Source organism: Ptychodera flava, chromosome 2, assembly GCF_041260155.1.
Source record: "Ptychodera flava strain L36383 chromosome 2, AS_Pfla_20210202, whole genome shotgun sequence".
Classification (NCBI taxonomy): domain Eukaryota; kingdom Metazoa; phylum Hemichordata; class Enteropneusta; family Ptychoderidae; genus Ptychodera; species Ptychodera flava.
The window spans coordinates 22,149,529-22,167,649 of NC_091929.1; the positions used below are offsets into that span (position 1 = coordinate 22,149,529).

The window sequence follows — 18,121 nt, forward strand, 5'->3', positions numbered from 1 at the left end:
GAGTCCGTTATTCTGGATTTACTGGGTCTCAAACTCACCACCCTCTGACCGCGAATCAAGTACCAAAACCACTGCCTCAGGGTGCCTCCAAATATGATGTGACAAAAGTCAAGAAAGTGAAAAAGACAGCTAGCAAATTGTACAACATGAAACGGTTCAAAACAAACAGCAAACTGGAAAATAACAATATTCAAAATCACTGGTATATGTTTAGCAATACAAATGCCAAAAATACTTTAATAATCTATTGAATATGTAAAAGGAGGGACATTATCATAACTTACATGATAACTTTGAATATATTCACACATTCATCTCTTTTTTGGGTGAATAGACTTTTAACAATAACATGATTGTTACTTGTAAGGTAAAAATAAAGAAACAATACTGGCATTTGCTGGCCAAGACTTAACTTGTTATACATGTAAATTTGAATCTGGTATCTCTGAATAGTATCATATACATAACATGTCAGATTAACAAAAATCGTTGAATTTCATGAAAAATTGAAAAAAGTTTGCTCTTTTATACTTAAATTTAAAAGAGTATCAAAAGTATAGCAAAACTTATTGCATAACTGATCATTATTGTTTTTAAAATGAAATGAACTGAGGTATTTCAGTGTCTAAGTTATTGTTGAAAACATTACACAAACTGGAAAACTAACCATTGCAGACCGGCTAAATTTCAAATTTATCATTCACATACATTAGTCATTTTCACTATTCAATATGTAACTGGAATATTTTACAGAAGCAAACAGCAATAATTATTTGTTAAATGACTTGGAAATATCAATTTTATCAAACACTTACACCTGCTTTAACAGCAAATGGGTCTAACCAATCACTAGATGTAAGATTTACATATATATATATATATATATATATATATATATATATATATATATATATATATATATATATATATATATATATATATATATATATATATATATATATATATATATATATATATATATATATATAAAAGATAGGTAGGCAGTAGTATATAACAGTCATAAAAAAGTGGAGACAGTTATATTGGAAGACAATTACAGTGACAGGGAAACCACCAAATTTAAGTTACATGGAGGGACAGAGGCAAGATAGTATGAGTAGTAAGAGACAAGAGACCAACAGACAGACAGACAGATAGACAGACAGATAGACAAAGGGACAGGCAGACAGAAAAACAGAGACAGAGGCAGAGTGATTCATATACATCCAGATACTTGTTTTAGAAAACCTCAAAGCAAGGAGAAAACAAAATGAACCTGAACTAGCTCAAAAAAGTTGCCCCGGAATAGTCTCATAGACGTAATACCGGTATGTGCCAGTACTGAACTAGACAGATGAAATAACCAATGTGAAATACCTTGTATGTAAACATTTTTGTCAGAAATATGTCACAAAGTGATTGGATTAACAATCAATTTATGACACTGACAGGGCTTCAGTTGAAATGAAGTATAAAAATTATTTTGACAGCAGGATTCAATTGGGCAAATGTCATGATTGCCATTCAGATACATAAATACTTAATACACTTGTGTCTACATTACAGAAGTCGTGTACAACATTTGTTGAAACCACCTTGCCATAATAAGTCCGTCTCTTCATTAGTAAATGACCTTTAACCATAATTTTGACATTGAGAAACTGGGATAGACAGGTTTCGTTGAGTAAAATACTTGCATGTGCCAAGAAAATATAGATAAAACTTTTGCACTTTCGATAAACGGCATATGTCCCGAAAGTTAAATATGTACACAAAATTTGGTAAGTTTAGGGCTCTTGTATATGTAAGGTTGCTCATGTGTGTCAATAGAGAGATTATTCTCTTGTTGGGGTAAACTTTGGAAAAGGAATTTTTGAATAGTAAATGACGCTGCTGTGAATTTGTTTTGAAATATTGAAACTGGAAGTGGATCGTGGATTGAGTCTGGAATTGGAAGAAAACTGTGGCACTGGGAAACATACATGGATGTTGAAACACTAGTGTAGATTGAGATGTGGCTGGATGCGGTTACCATGGATAGACACAAACGTCTTCAACTTTGATATAGACACAGATGATTGATACATGTAAATCACAGTCACATTGTTGTGATGTGTTAGATCATACAACATTGATAATTGCCAAGTTTGGCTCGTTGAAAGATGACACATGCTTCATTCGCCTTGATAGCAGGTAGGTGACAGTGCAGTTGGAAATCTTTGCATATGAATCACCAATAAACAGCACAATTGAATGTGACAAATCTACACTTACAGTTAGTGACAGAAAAATGAGTTTTACGTTTGCTGATTGGACCTGTAGTTAGCATACTTGCTGCAGGGCGTCTAGGTACCTTTCCAAATTATTACAAATCGTGGTTTTAGTTGATTTCTTCCCAACAGTGTTGCACTTTTGCTGAAGACACACAAGGACGGACAGCCTCAGTCAAGTGTAACCACTCACATCTGATCAATCCTCACTGAACCCAAGTCGTTCTGTTTCATCTGCCACTACACTCCGAGCTTTGCCATGGACATCTCGCAGCGCAGACGGATTATTTCCCAGTATTTGTCTTTTTCTGGAAAACCAAAGTTGAAAAAAATTTTCAGATGGGGAGACGCAGCCAATTTTATGTTTTGTATTTTCATTTGGTTTACTAAAATAATTTTATGCATATCTCAGTTGCAAATTATGATACGCTAGGATGAAATATACATGCAAGCAAGTTTTTATTGTTTATTCTTGCCTTGAATTATTGCTGTTTTGAAACAGACAAGACCAGATAAATCGATGACGCAAAAGAGGCATAGCTTTGCTCACTGTGAAATTGCACTCCCTAGTGTGTATCGGATAATCAGTCATTGAAATGTACGTTACTCGAAGGTGAAATGAGACAAATACAGCCATTATAAAACAAATTTATGAGAAGAAATCGCTCATAGCCATGGTATGATAAATGTTAAGTGACAGTTTAAAAATTTAAATCATTGTCTTATTTGCATTACATGTAATAAAATTTAAATCATACAGAACACTGTAAAATGACCCTTTCAGCTTATCTTGGGAAAAGCTTCAAGCCCTTTGAACATTTTATAAATGTTTTACACATCTCTCAGAAGTGTTCTCACAAAACAAATGAGGTTTCTTGAGTCAATCTAGGAGTTCCGAGAATTCTAAAAATACTGGCAAAACAACTTGAGATATTTGAGTCAATTTAAGAATTCCTGGAATGTCTTTATATCGAAGAGAGCTATTTTATGTCAGAAGTGAGTTTCACTAGCTTAGAAGGCAAAGCACCTTGAAGAAAGTTGATTTAGTATTATTAACCCTTATTCTCAAGTTCATATATCACCATCAGGTCAAGTTGATTAAAATGTGAAGCAAAACACATCCCATTGGGTGCATTTAAACAAAAAATAAAACATTCGAAGGCCCCCCGAAAACAGGATACTGTAAACACAGCTTTTACTGACAAAAGCTGCTACAACAGACCAAGCCAAGTAGCTGAAAATACATACGGTTTGGCTCAATACTGATTTTTATTGACTTGGCAGATGGGGAAGTGATACTGTCTGGCAGGTAAAGGGTTAATGGAGTAGATAACATACAGTTGTACAATGCTCTCCTTACATAAATTCTTAGTTGAAGAGAAAAGTGAAATTATTCGCTGTTTAAAAGGACAAAGTCTGCCATTTTTGATTAATTTTGTTCGATGCAAGATACTACTTAAATTGTTTGACATGTTAAAAGATACTGAATGAATGGGTGACCATGCATATATTTGACCCCAGTTTTAGACATGATACATGAAACCAGCGCAAAAATGTATTAATGGTCATGACCATTAATTAATTTTCGCGCTGGTTTCATTTGTCTAAAACCGGGGTCAAATATATGCATGGTCACCCATTCATTCAGTGTCTTTCAACATGTCAAACAATGTAAGTAGTATCTCGCATCAAACAAAATTCATGAAATGGCAGACTTTGTCCCTTTAAAGAAAGTGTTCACAGGAATTACCCTCTGAGGGCTCGACGCAAGGTCAAATCATCCACTAGCCCGAAGGACTAGTAGCAGTTCATTTTTAGTAGTCCTAAATGAAATCTACTAGTCCTGCTAAAAGCAAAGCCAAATGTTGCTCTCATGTTGTAAAGAGGTGTACGGTATATGACCATTCTCATATTTTTGTCGCAAAGGTTTTTAAACCCAATAACTAACTTTCATGCAAGACTAGCACATTTGCTTACTGCAAAATGTTTAACTTTGAATCATATATAAACCACAAAAATAACCTGAATGAAATGTCCTGTGTAGGAGGAGAGGTCATGAAAATAGCCTATTACCATCAAGAATAAAATCAGACGTAGGAATGAATTTGTTGGAAAATTCTTCATAGCTCAGGTAGTGCGCCATTAATTTGCAAAGAACATGTTTGTTCATAATGGGGACAGATTTGTTTCTCCAGAACTGAAATTCATACAGCCATTCACAAATGTTCCTGTGGAGTGCCTTCATATTTTTGACATATATCACATTTTAAAATTGACCAGCTTGTGGGGAGGACCTCTCATTTGTAATAATGGTTTGTGAAAAATTTTGTTTTTAATAGTAAAAATGTTGCATTTTACCATTTCATGTGCTTGTGTCTTTTATGAGTTTTTGCCAGTTACTGGTAACAAAATGTGATTAGCACAAAAATAACCAATGACTCCCAGAAGTGATTGAATACAACAGTCTGATACACCCATTTCATACGTTGTTTTTTCACTACTGTTTTAAGGTTCACTTCACTATTATTGCCCCAATAATTTACACTTTTCCGCTAGAATGGCAAAACAATACGTTGCTAGCACCAAGTTATCATCGGTGAGGAATTCCCTCACCTGTACAAGCAGTAGCAACTTGCCATAGCACTGTTTTGGCAAGCTAGATGGCTCTTTTTAAGATCAGCTTCAATCAAGCTAGGGGTCTTGACTATATATGGAGGTCTGCATGTGGAGGGATTCTAAAGCAGGGTCAAGCTGGCTACGAACTGTCGGAGGTGTTGTTTGGGAATGCCCCTGAAGAAATCTTGAGAAAAATCTTTTTTGAAAGGCAAGGATACAGTGTTTGAACGAAATTATGGGGTTGCTCATGTTTTTAGGCGAAGTGATGAGCTTCAAGCAAACCAAAATACACGACGTGCAGACAATTCCGTTTGATGCTCAGCGTTGAGCCATGTTTCCCGGGGCCATGTTACTATGGCGTGTTAGATTCTCCGTAGCAGGTAAACTGTTTCATTTTAAGTTGGTGATCAGTAAAGTTTGCTTCACTGTTTCACTGTCCAATTTGTTTGGGTAAAAGTTAGTTTATTTTTATATAAAATGATCGAGGCTTGGTTCATTCTTATCGAATGAGTGGCCCGGCGTCCCATAGTTTTGTAGCGATAAACTTTCCTGGACAACTACGGAACTTGAACATTGCACTAGTCCGCAGGACTACCTCCGAAGACATTTTTACTAGTCCTCTTGAAAATTTACTAGCCTCGGGCTAGTGGGCTAGCGCTTATGTCGAGCCCTGAATTACCCTCTGAGAGCATCATAAAAGACGTACAACTAACACTGTATGGTGATTGGCTTTCAATGGATACACACTGCTGCCATGCCTCTCTTGGGGTACATGTATGTTATGTTGGGATAACGTGATCACACCAGGGCCCAAGAAAAAGTGACCACAATATGGGGGTGGCCTTTCTATAGTGGGTAGGTGTGGCATTACTTTTGGTGCAGGTGGCCACCAAGTGGTGAATTTAGGAAATGATAACACTGATAATAAAATTCAGTATCACGATATATGTAATTAATTTCTGAAACAATTTTGATGCAGCTGTAAATATTGGTCGACTCAAAATAGAGTAATTTCTTGCTTTCAGTCTAAGAAATGGTTGACAGAGATCATTCAGAGTCAGATATGCTGACCATTAAACAGATTTTTATACCAGATTGGAGAAATTACCAGTGGCCACTGACCACATAAGACAGGTGGCTGTTCTGTAGAGAGCCTTTAAAATATAAAATACAGCAGGAATGCAAGAAGGTGACCACTATAAAGAGGTGACTGCTCTGTAAGGGTGATCACTACGACAGGTTTGTCAATATATGCAAACTGTGTTGAGAGTTTTTATTTCCAGAAATGTGAATTATTTCTTACCTTCTGCTTTGACAAGACCTTGCCGAATGTACCGTAAATATGTGTAAAAATCACAAACTTTTGTTATCTGCAACAAAATACAAGGTAAGGCAGGTAAATGGCTGAGTCATTAATTGGATGTGGTGATTGGTTGGTGATGAGTTGAAATAACCAATCAGCAGTAGGCTTTCAAACTTTCAAAAAGGTTGCTTTCCACCAATCAGAACAATGCTTCCTGTGTGTAAGTGACTTTTCAGTCAAAAGTAAACTGGAGTGAATGTATACGAACAAACAAAATTATGGGAACAGAAGGAGTCACTTTGATATACTATAGCAACAGTAATTTTCCATGATTTTTCACTAGTTTTGTCTTTTTGTCAACTACAGTTTCTTGTTCTACTTCCCAAAGCATGTTGAGATACACAGTATTCAGCTTTTTCATGTGTAGACTGCATTGTTATTGTTGACAAGTGAATTCTGGTCTCGACTAGAGTCCAAATGTAAACAATAACAGTGCATTCTACACATATTTGATATAGACAGTGTGAATGATTGAATGAATGAATGAATTGATGAATGAATGAAAGAATGAATGAATGCTCACCCTGTCTCGGCAGTTTGACGTGATATTGTGCCACCTGTCAGTTTCACCCAGACGGAATCTGTACTTACAAACTTTCTGCACACCAGTTAATGCACATTTTCTATAGAACAATAGAATACAACGGGCGGCATTAATTTCAACATTATGCGAAAGAAGTTCAGGAAGTATCTTAATCAATCTTCTTTTGCCTGGAGTAGGAGCTATCGACATCTTTTAAGTAACAGTATGGGTGTACTACGTGCTGAAGTGAATTTGAACTTGTAGACAGGAAGAGTACTATTGACAGAGTAACAAAATGAGGTACTTACTTTGGGTAGGAAGATAGCATTATTGGTTCCATACATAGAGAATTTTCCTCAATGCAACTCAAGAGGGCGCTAGAGAGTTCTCCATTCATGAAGTTCAGGCAAGGAAGGACGTCCTCTGTGAGTATCCTCTTCATGAAATTGGAGTCCCTCGCTATTGAAGCTTCCCCCTTCCACGTCATGAACTCTTTGTATAGTAATGGATCAATCTGGGGGGGGGGGAGAGAGAGAGAGAGAGAGAGAGAGAGAGAGAGAGAGAGAGAGAGAGACTGTACATATTATCATTGATACAATTACACCATGAATGATTTTGTTTTTACCAAGAATTATTAGATCTTGAAGTCTGAATGAGATCAAAGTGTGCACCATTTGCCTTTAATATTTGATAAATTCAATGTAGGAAATGACTCATATTTCATTGATGCACTTGCCACCTACCATGGTACTTCAGAGATACAAGACTATATATTATAGCCCAAACATGGGACTATGTGCCCGAGGGCAGGTGACCATTTACCCAACGTAAGGAGGGCAAATGGTCTCCTGCCCGAAGGGTACATATACCCATGTTTGCGCTATGTTTTTATTACATGCCTCTCTTACACAGTTTTCACTCAAAATATTTAGATTTATTGGCAAATGATAATCCAATGCTTTATTTCCATCTCAGACAAAAATCTGTAAACAATGGAACAATTTTCATCATCGAATGGCGCAATGATATATTTAAACTACTGTTATGTGGTTTATCAAATTTTTTTCTGCAACATTTTGTAAAACCGGATTTCCTGTGCAAAACATGAAATTTCGACATTTTTACATAAAAAAGTTGTCAAGTTGAAAAAGTTCTGGTCCACTTTCAGTCCAATGATGACTATGCTGCCCGCAACGTCATCGACGAGTTACCATTGAATCCTATGGAACACGCGACGTTCGATATACGAGGCATGTAATAATGCAGCCACTGGACTTACATGTACACTGGACAAAGGGTTTCACATTGCTTCATGAAGCTAGGGAGGCCTTACGGTAGTTGTGCATTGCTGTAAAGTTTTGTAAGTGTGTCTGTGCATATATCTGTCTGTCTGCGTTTGCGTATCTGTACACACAGACAATCTGTACAAACAGACAACAAATCCTTACCTCTCTACCGGTACTGTCTGTCTCGTTGCTCTTTGTTTGCATTTGCATCTGAGCCAGACCGCCGACACTTTTAGCTTTCTGATGCGTCGGTACAAAAGGCTGCTGCTTAGATGAGTGATGGCTGGAGCCGCGGTGAAATCCCAGCTTGGACTTCCTGTAGTGCATGCTGGGAGTCGACGTTATCACCAGCGTCTTCAGAGCACTGACCTCTGCTTGGAGTACATCAATCTGCGAAGAAAAACGATGATGAGAATCAGACTGGATGTTCACGTAAGCAAATCTACCTGACAACAGGGAATAAAACTTGAAACTTTTGACTGTTAGTTGAAGCAATATATTAGACACCAGCCAAGACTGACAATAGGGTAAGGACTTCAGTTAGGGGTTGTTATGTTTGACCACTGGGGGCAGTCCAACTTGTGACATGAAACAAAAGTGGGCAACATGACACTCACAGAGGTGACTGGGCACCAAAACAGGTAACATTCAAAATGGGGCTGGTGGCGATATTCCTCATTGCATATTCAAAGGAGCTACAAAGTGTACCAGTGACAAAGCTCCAGTAGCACTTAGGTTTTCAGTGGTAAGATTGTAAAAGTACCAGAGCAGTGGATAAATCTATACGAACATACTGAGGTGTTGCAACTGTCTATGTGCTTGTTGAGAAAATACTTGACTGTGACATTTTGGAGAATGGTTGCTTGTGTTGACTTTTTATGCATTTAAAATTGCAATCTGTCTCATGACAAAATTGACAAAAGACTCAGTGACCTATATGAGTATTGACAGACAAGACTGTGATTAGAATACCCTTTAACCCTATGGGTGCTGTAATTTTCCCACCAAAATTTTGGTGCAACATTTTACCAATTTTCATGAATTTTTCTGTAATTTTTTTGACAATTTTGGACTGAATGGTCATCAAATTTCATTGGCTACAGTTTTTGATCAAAATATTGGCAAAAATCTGAAAAAAATTAAATGGGGTATCTTTCATATAGGCAACAAAAATTGACTTTGGCGCTCAAAGGGTTAAAGGCATCAAGGCATGAGATAATCCTGAGGGACTTACTTTACTCAGAGCTTCCTGGCACTGTTTCTCTGCTGCAGCTCTCTTGACGTTTGCCTCATTCACCATACCATGGGCTTCCTAAAATGTAACAAAAATATATATCAGTACAAAATTATGTACACAACAAAGGAACAGTACATGTAGACAATCCAACTGTTAGATCTCTTTAAAACATCTCTAGATGTAATATGTACTCTATATACATAGTATACATTGCTTGGAAAGTCAGTAAATTCGATGAATTGTAATTAGTTAGAACTGCAAGAAATTTTTCATGCCTGTTTTCAGATAAAGGTATTCTCTTTCAAAATCAAGAATAAAAATTGGGGGTCACAGTGCAAATTTTTGTACCAGAGAAACAAATAACCTAAGATTTATCAATATTTAAAATTCAAAATGGCCGCCATCCCTGTGTTACCTCTATTGAGAAAAATAAATTTTTTTCAATTTTCGAAACAACTAAGACTGAAAATTTTATCTCACAACAAGAGCTTTAAAATGAGCCCCCACAAGTGGTAGATCAGAAAAGAATTGTAAAAATTTCAGAGTCTGAATATCTGTCCCTGAGGCGTGTTCTACCTTAAGGGAGAATGGGCCTCCAGGTCAGATACTCAGACTCCCAAACTTTTACAATTCTTTTCTAATCAACAACTTGTGGGTTCTCATTTTAAAGCTCTTGGAGTAAGAAATATTTTTCACTGTCTTATAGTTTTTTAAGAAATCGCAAATTTTATTTTTTCCCATAGAGTTTACACTGGACCCCCACAATGGTACACCATAAAAGTACAGAACAAATTAGAGAGTGTGAATATCTGTACCTTAGGTGCTTTCTGCCTTAACTGCAAATGGTTTGCCATACTTTCCTTCAATTTATGACAATATTCGATAAATCTTTACTGAGTAAACCAAACTGAATGAGTTTGTTTTATGTAATTGTATAAGTAGCAATTTACCTTTGTGATGTTGGGCCATGTATATACATTTCATGGATATATTTTAAATTTTTACGAATTTGGTTTTCAGTAACATATGTCATCAACACCATCATCATCACAAGCATCAATATTATCATTGTTATCATCATGATAATCATTTTCCTCATCCTACGATTACATTCCAAGGAGTAAGATTTAAGACTGATTATCCAGCATACAAGGTCCATACACTCAAAGTCACATAAAGTTCAAGGACTTTGAAGGACCTTTCAGCAATTTTCACAGAATTTCCATTTTCCACATATCATTTTCACAATATATTACTTTTATATTTCATTTTACATATCATTTTTATGACATCACAACTGATCATCTTGTCATTGTTGAAAATTGTGGATGGATCATCAGTTTTCCCAGACTTTCCAGGACTCAATGTCATTTCCAAAGACTTTTCCAGGAGGCTCTAAAATTCAGGATCTGTCAAGGACTTTCAAAGCTGCATATCATTATCAGCCCTATGTGTACATTCTCCTATATCTCTTTCATATTTCTGTGAACCTGACAAAGTACATAACTACAATGATATGTACTTTTTGCTACTTCCTGATGTGTTCGATAAAGCTCCCTGGTGTTAATGGCAGGGTCTTTAATCCTTTGAGTGCTGTAATTCCCCCCCAATTTCAGTTCAACATTTTACAAATTTTTAAGAATTTTCTGTAATTTTTTTGATAATTTTGGACTAAATGGAAATATCTTTTCATAGGCTACAGTTTTTGACCAAAATTTAAGGAACAACCTGAAAAAAAATCGTCTACATCTGAAAAAAAATTGTTTGCATTATTTATATTCTAAAAAGGCAACAAAAACTGACTTTGGCACTCAAAGGGTTGACGGTGTCCCCTCCCCTCTCTTCCCCTCTTTACCTGGAATAGACTGGCAGTGAGTTCTTCCAACTCTTTGTCCATCTCACTCTGTACGCGGGAAAGTTTCGCCACTTCTTCATCTTTAAGTTGTAGTGCCTGTAAACACACATACACAAACACAACACAAAAGACAGAGAAAACAAGATGACGTAGTACACACATCTTAAAAGAAACCTACATCACCGTAGACACTACATTACACAATTCACTCTTGATTTGATTTCAAGTTGATACAAGGTTAGGACACCCACTGCAGTGTTGTTTTGATCAATCAATCTTTTGAGTCCAAATGTTCAAAGGTCCATGAACCATTGTAAGAATTTATTATTAGATACTGGCCTTGCATATAACTACATTTATCCTGTTGTATTATTTTCTACTAAACACAAAGACATCGGTACTGTACATGGTTCATGACTTTTGATCAGAAAAATGTTTTCTGTTGATTACAAGGCATGATTCATTTAATTTGCATGCTAAAACAATGCTCATGAATACACTTTGCATAATTTAATACATTTATTGGGAAATCTAACATTAGATTTAGACAGTCAGGGGACACATAACATGCAATTTAATTATACTACCGGTAATGACTGTTCTGAATGTTAGACCATTAGACTATGCAATCAATCAATCTATCTATCAATCAATTTATCAATCAATCAATCAATCAATCTATCAATCAATCAATCAATCTATCTATCAATCAATTTATCAATCAATCAATCAATCAATCTATCAATCAGTCAATCACGCAATCAATCAGCATTAGAATCTACAACTATTTTGATCTGTGAGTTGTCAATTTTCTTTCAAAAGTTTCAAAGCTTGTAGATTCTAAGATTAGTCATGCTGGTGAAGGAGTTGCATATGAAACAAAACAAAGTTTTCAGTAGTATTTCAGTATTATAAGTTACAGAAATTCTTCTTTGAAGAAATGAAGTGCTGGAGTCTGGTTGCCAATATCTTTGAAAGTTACCATCAGATTTTTTCCTTCAAAGCTGGGAAAAACAAACAACTTCAGCAAATAGACAAGAGCTGGGGATTGATATGAAATTGAAGGTGTGTATGATTCCTGATATGTTCATGGACTTGGTTCAAGTTGGTGAATTTTTGTGTCTTTTCTATTTCATACAAACCTATTTGAAATTTGGTAGTCCAGGTCAGGTTTCCCTAGTTATCAAACGAGATGCCTTTTGAGTCTGTGCAGTAGTGAGGTTTTTCCGTGATATCGAGTGAAACTTCCCTGTATCGTGTTCACCCTACTCATCACGTTCGCCCCACCCATACGTTTCATTTGAAAACAGAATAAACATCGTGCTCACCCCACTCACACGTTCACACTCACAAACGAACTGAGTCCAGTACGATTACTGTGAATTCTTTGAGCTAAATAAAGTACGCATTTGCAAAATGGTGCAAAGTAAAACACTTGTCATATACATGTGCATTAGACTAACTACATGAACACATGATATTAACACTCACTTCCTGAGCTCGCTTTAGTTCACCCTGCAACCTTTCCACTGCCTGTATGCGAGCAGACTCCGCCATCGATGAACTTTTCAGAGTTGTGTCGTGAGCAGCGCCCTCTACCTGGCAATGTTCGCCGTCACCTTCTCCACAGCTGGTGACATTGAACTTGATTACTCCTCCATTTCTTGGAGAGAGAGAGAGAGAGAGAGAGAGAGAGAGAGAGAGAGCTCTTTCAGTTTTTGATGCCTATTTTATAACTGGTTTTAGAAATCTGCGAAATAGCAATGCTGATGACCTGAAGGGACGATACCTGTAACATTTATATCAACATTTATGTTTTTTGTCTAGTGGAAAACAATACATTTCCTTGTCATCTCTCTGATGTATGATGAAATACACTTGTTATTAACATTGCTAACAAATTAATAGTGTCGACAAAATCGATTTCAATACTGAAGAGAATTCAGTTGTCAACAGTAGCATTAGGCCATCTAGGTCGATTAAATATTACGCATTTCAAAATGATTTTCAAAGTTCATTTTCAAAATATGTATGCCTGGTGGACAGATATTCAGATTCTCAATTTATTAGAGTACAATTCTTTTTCTGGTCTACCACTTGTAGGGGCTCATTTTGAAGATCTTAGAGTACGTAAAGTTTAGTTTCATGAAATTCAAAAATTTCCCCATAGAGTTAACTGTTGCATTGGTACTCTATGGTACACAAAATATATCAGTTCCTTTGGTATCTAGAAGATTTTGCTGTGATAAGGTCAAGTGACTTTATATTATTATAGCCAGCTTGTTGTTCAGTAACAAAAACCTTCTTTGTCCTCAAAATTTCAATCATTATACAGAAATTGAATATGTAAACTACTGTACATACCCATTTGACGCTGCTTTCTCAGAGTATAGACATCCATCCCCATTCCCATGGCAACTGGCTGCCTCTCCGTCATCATCTTCATCATCACAATCTTGAGGCAGTCTTTGACTGAGAATTGGAACACTTTTTGCTCTGGTCATTTCACTACCGGGAATAGTGAGCGTATTCTCCATCATGTTGTTCTGGTATATTTACAAACTCCTCTTCCTTAAATTTCACTTATTTCTGCTGAAAATTTAAATAAGATTTATCCCTCCTGAAGTTAGATTTCAAAACATTCGGATGGAAAGTTCAAGTCGTAGGATACATCGTACATACTTCATGGAAGAAACAATTTATAATGTTTGCGTTGTGGCTTGGCAGACACAGTATAACTGCTTTTTGCCCCAGGCACTCATGCATGGCACCGTAAGATTCTGAAAAAACAATAAAGAAAAACACTTTGAGCGGTAAAGTAAATTTTTGTCACCTTTATAAAATATACTTCACTAATTTTTTTTCAGATTTTAGCAACTTAATAAAATATGATGTCTATTTGGTCCAAAATTATCCAAAAAATTACAGAAAAATTTGCTAAAACTGGTAAAATGTTGTATAAAATTTTGGCGGAAAAAAATTACAGTATTCAAAGGGTTAAGGCAATCATCAACAACATGCAACAAAATATACACATTGATTAAGTTCAGGGTACAAACGTCAAAGGTCAACCAATTACTCTACAGTATGAGCAGTTGCCATGGTAGCATCAACCATTAACAGGCATCGCTACTTCCAAAGCAGGGACTTCCAACCCTGGAAATGGGAAGTCTGCGCATAAATTTCAAGACATCATGTGCATGGATTTATGAGGCAATAACACGGCGCGAAAATAAATTTCAGCAGTTTAATCACACGGTGAACGTGACCAAGGATCAGATTTCTCTGTTCTCAATCATCACCTTACAGTTTGAAATTCTTCCTTGTCAGCCAGGCAGCAATCTATGACCTTTGAGCAGTAAATTATCATACAGTGAAATTTTTGTCCTCTTTTATTAACTTGCTGGTATGCAGCTAAACAACAGAATACTTTTCTTAAACTAGATTACATCATATTTGAATCTTATGGCACCATTAAAAGCAGAAATTTCCACCAAAATTTCTGTCTGCCTATATTATTTTAATGTACACATATATTTGTACATTGTGGCCAGAATGCAAGGAAATGTTAGAGAGGGTCACAAAATATTTTATACAGCATAGCTAGCGGGTATGTATAAAGTTGTCCCATACAGTGATGTAATCATGACATGGTACCATACTGTAGTACACATTTACATACGTTTTCAAATATCAGTGAAAACAGATATACTTTACATGTACAAAAACTGACATAAACTTCCTGTTTGCAATACAATTATTTACAACACTCTGAACAATCGCTCACCCATAGAGCTCCATAAACCTGAACTGCTTATGTGTTTTATATCGTTTTTGTTTTGTCTGATACTGTACTTAGAATTAGTAATACCACTAAAATTACTCGCTCATTTTTGATGGTGAAGACATCTAATTATGCCATCTTCTTTAAGTTCTTACTCAAGGAGAAATTTTAAGGTTCATGTAATAAAGGATTTGTAGACCTGACACATTGAATAATAGGTTACAAAATCTGTTTCCTGAATTTACATTACTGAAGTGTTTACTACTGTCTATCTCAAAACAGTTGTAATATTGCTATGCACACTGCATTAATACCATTCACTATTTAACTCAACCAATCATCTAAAATTACAAATTCTGAGGAAAAAACAAAAAATGGCATGCAATAATACATGTTATATAACTTCATAAATGGGTGACATTTATACACAGTGTTCTCTATGGTTTGGAAAAACAAACGGTGGTCAATTTACATGTATAATTTGCATAATCTGTTGTTGTGAAAATGTTCTCTTTTATACAGTTATTAACATATTAATTAATTGCTCCAAAAAAAGAGGGGTGGCTTACCCTTATAAAACCCCTTGTACTCTGATACATATGTATGTCATGAATGTATTGAGCTCTGTTGGCTTTACATCACTTAGATGCATTTCAATCATTCTTGTTTGAGCTACTTCAAAATACAAATTCCTCTAGTTTTCAACATTTTTTTAAAAGTATGAATCCTGTAAGTGTGTTAAGTTCTACAATAGTTGTCTTTTAGCAAACACTCATCTTAATCTTTGATGCCACTACTTTAATTTTTTTTTTCTATATTTACCGGCAGGATGTCTTTTTAGCTAAATTAAAAAACCTGCGGATCATATAAAAACCTGAAAACGTTAAAAAAGCATGCAGCTAATTAAGTGTTTTAAAGTATGTTGTCAATCCTTACAACTTCATTTTCCTGTAGACTAGAAATTAATTTGAAAACAATGACATCGTATATTGTAAAGGTCTTGAATTGCCAAGCAAACATTCCTCTTTTACATTAACATTACTGGATAAATACAGAAAAGATGGAAGATGGGATTATTCCGAAACAAAGATGCTGACAACACAATCTAGGTTACAGATACTGTCCCTCTGACTACACCCAGATAATCTACAAGGTGAAAGGGATCTTGCACACCTCTATTTTTACGAGCCACCTTTTCATATGTTAATTTCATTACCTTTATCTTCTAACATGTACATTTATTATGCTATTTTAGGGCTTGGAGCCGATAAAATGTGATTAAATATGTCTAATCTACAAGGTGAAAGGGACATTGCATCTCTCTGTTTTCTTGAAGCCACCTATTCATATGCTAAAAACCATACAAAAGATTACAATTTTCACAACAAAAGAATATGCAAATATGCACTGTTATGTAAATTGCCACCCCTCTGATTTGTGCTAGGTGTGGAGAACTGTACACAATTCATTGTATGCAAATTCATGTACTTGCTACCTGTAAAGCTACAAATTTCGTCATATTTTAATCAGCTCCAAGCCTGGAATAGCATAATAAATTTAAAAGTTAGAAGATAAAAGTAATAAAGTTAAAGCTACTCCAATAAATCTGACCCAATTTTTAATGTGGCTGAGTAAATTCACATTCACATATTGGTACATGAAACTGACCATAGTGAATGCAGTTAAAACTTTTGCTGAAATTCACCTGAGCAACTTAGCTAGGAATTCCTGTCAGTTTGTAAATAGTGTGTAGCAAAATACATTTTTGAGCAGTTCTGTTTGTTTAGTAGTTTTTAATGAAGCTTGAAGTCTGGCTGTATGAAGAATAGTTCTAGGTATGGCAACAGTGACATGCCAGTGCTTGGGATATATTATAGAGAGTATGTACTGGTAACTGTACATATAAAATAGATTATATCATCTTAGGGATCATCGTGATTCAACATGAGACATAAGTTTTTGAAGATTATGATCTTCTCTAGCAATGCTGGCGTGCCCTAACCCTCACAGCTGGAATCGTTTTTTAAAACAAGAAAGCATCGAATATGTAAAATTCAGTCATATTTAATATTCTGTAAGTTCTAACAGTAAAAATTACTGTATTTTACAGATAATGACCTTGAATTGAAATTTATTATTTTAAAAACCACCACCTTTTCCATATAGATCATCAAATTACATTCATATAATTTCAATGCGCCACCAAACAACTTATGTGTGAACCATATATGTAGATACAAAGACGTGTTCCTTGTAGTTTGAAGTCATAGCTATCAATATCATAACAGTATGAGCGAATCCATTGTTCATGTTGTAGTCAAAGTACAACAGGTACCGCCGGTTGTCTTATCGCATCGATTATCATGGAGGTCAAACTGAGTCCCCAGTCAATGACATAAGGTTTATTAATACAGACGAAAATGCACAGGATGGCGACTTCCTTGTACTCTGTGATCTGAACCAACACTACAGGATTGAGACCAAATAAACAACTGCCATCGCAATAAGTCAATTATCCTGTTTATTGTTATTTTAATAGTAATAGCGGCGTCCCTTGAGGGTTCTCTATAATGTCTTGAGAGCTCCTCGAGATGTAAGATCTGAGGCGACGATCAATTTTTTTTTACAAATACATGTATATACACATCGTGTCATCGAAAACTGACCTTGACAACGCCCACTAAAATAACCCAACCATACTAAGCGCAAAAAAGTAAAACAACGAAACAGCGAAGAGCAATTCAGCAAAAGTGCAGACTTCTTGTGTTTTCGCTGGCTTTCTCAAGGTCAACTTATGTCGCCCAAGGCGGTATATTTTCGGTAGCAGAACAAAACAAACATGTTATTTTGTCAAAACGGGTAGATGGATATATAATAACGCTCGATTTGTTTACAGGTTGACAGTTTAAGCAGGCAAGTATCATAGAATTCCGAAATCTTTGAAAATTTACAAGCGTAACGACAGAGAAAACGCCTACTTACGGTACAATGTTGCATCAAGGATACCGGGAGGACGCCGCCATATGTAATGTTATCACGTGATCATGTTTGGATTTGACTACTATTTCATAGGTGAAGGGAGTTGGCAAACTATAAATAAAATTCACAGATGATTCTGTAAATTCAATGACATATGATCGAAATTGAAAAACAATTTTATTCGTTGAGTAAAGTGTCGAAACACCGT

General features: G+C 35.7%; 1 protein-coding gene across 3 annotated transcripts; it reads right to left on the reverse strand.

Annotated features, from left to right (window-relative positions):
• Positions 1–1,916: 1,916 nt before the first annotated feature.
• LOC139117012 (guanine nucleotide exchange factor for Rab-3A-like) lies at positions 1,917–17,977 on the reverse strand. 3 transcript variants are annotated; one of them, XM_070679813.1, is made up of 10 exons: positions 17,917–17,977; positions 13,515–13,930; positions 12,642–12,813; positions 11,151–11,246; positions 9,293–9,370; positions 8,221–8,448; positions 7,081–7,286; positions 6,773–6,872; positions 6,190–6,256; positions 1,917–2,578 (listed from the first exon to the last, which is right to left on the reverse strand). In XM_070679813.1, the coding sequence occupies exons 2-10, from the start codon at positions 13,688–13,690 to the stop codon at positions 2,511–2,513; spliced, it is 1,191 nt and encodes a 396-aa protein (XP_070535914.1). In that variant the 5' UTR covers positions 13,691–13,930; positions 17,917–17,977; the 3' UTR covers positions 1,917–2,510. The 3 variants fall into 3 exon arrangements, with proteins under 3 accessions (XP_070535914.1, XP_070535930.1, XP_070535922.1); XM_070679829.1 differs by having other exon boundaries at positions 2,319–2,578; positions 13,515–13,739; positions 17,917–17,955; XM_070679821.1 differs by having other exon boundaries at positions 2,319–2,578; positions 13,515–13,742; positions 17,917–17,955.
• Between the last annotated feature and the right edge of the window lie 144 nt (positions 17,978–18,121).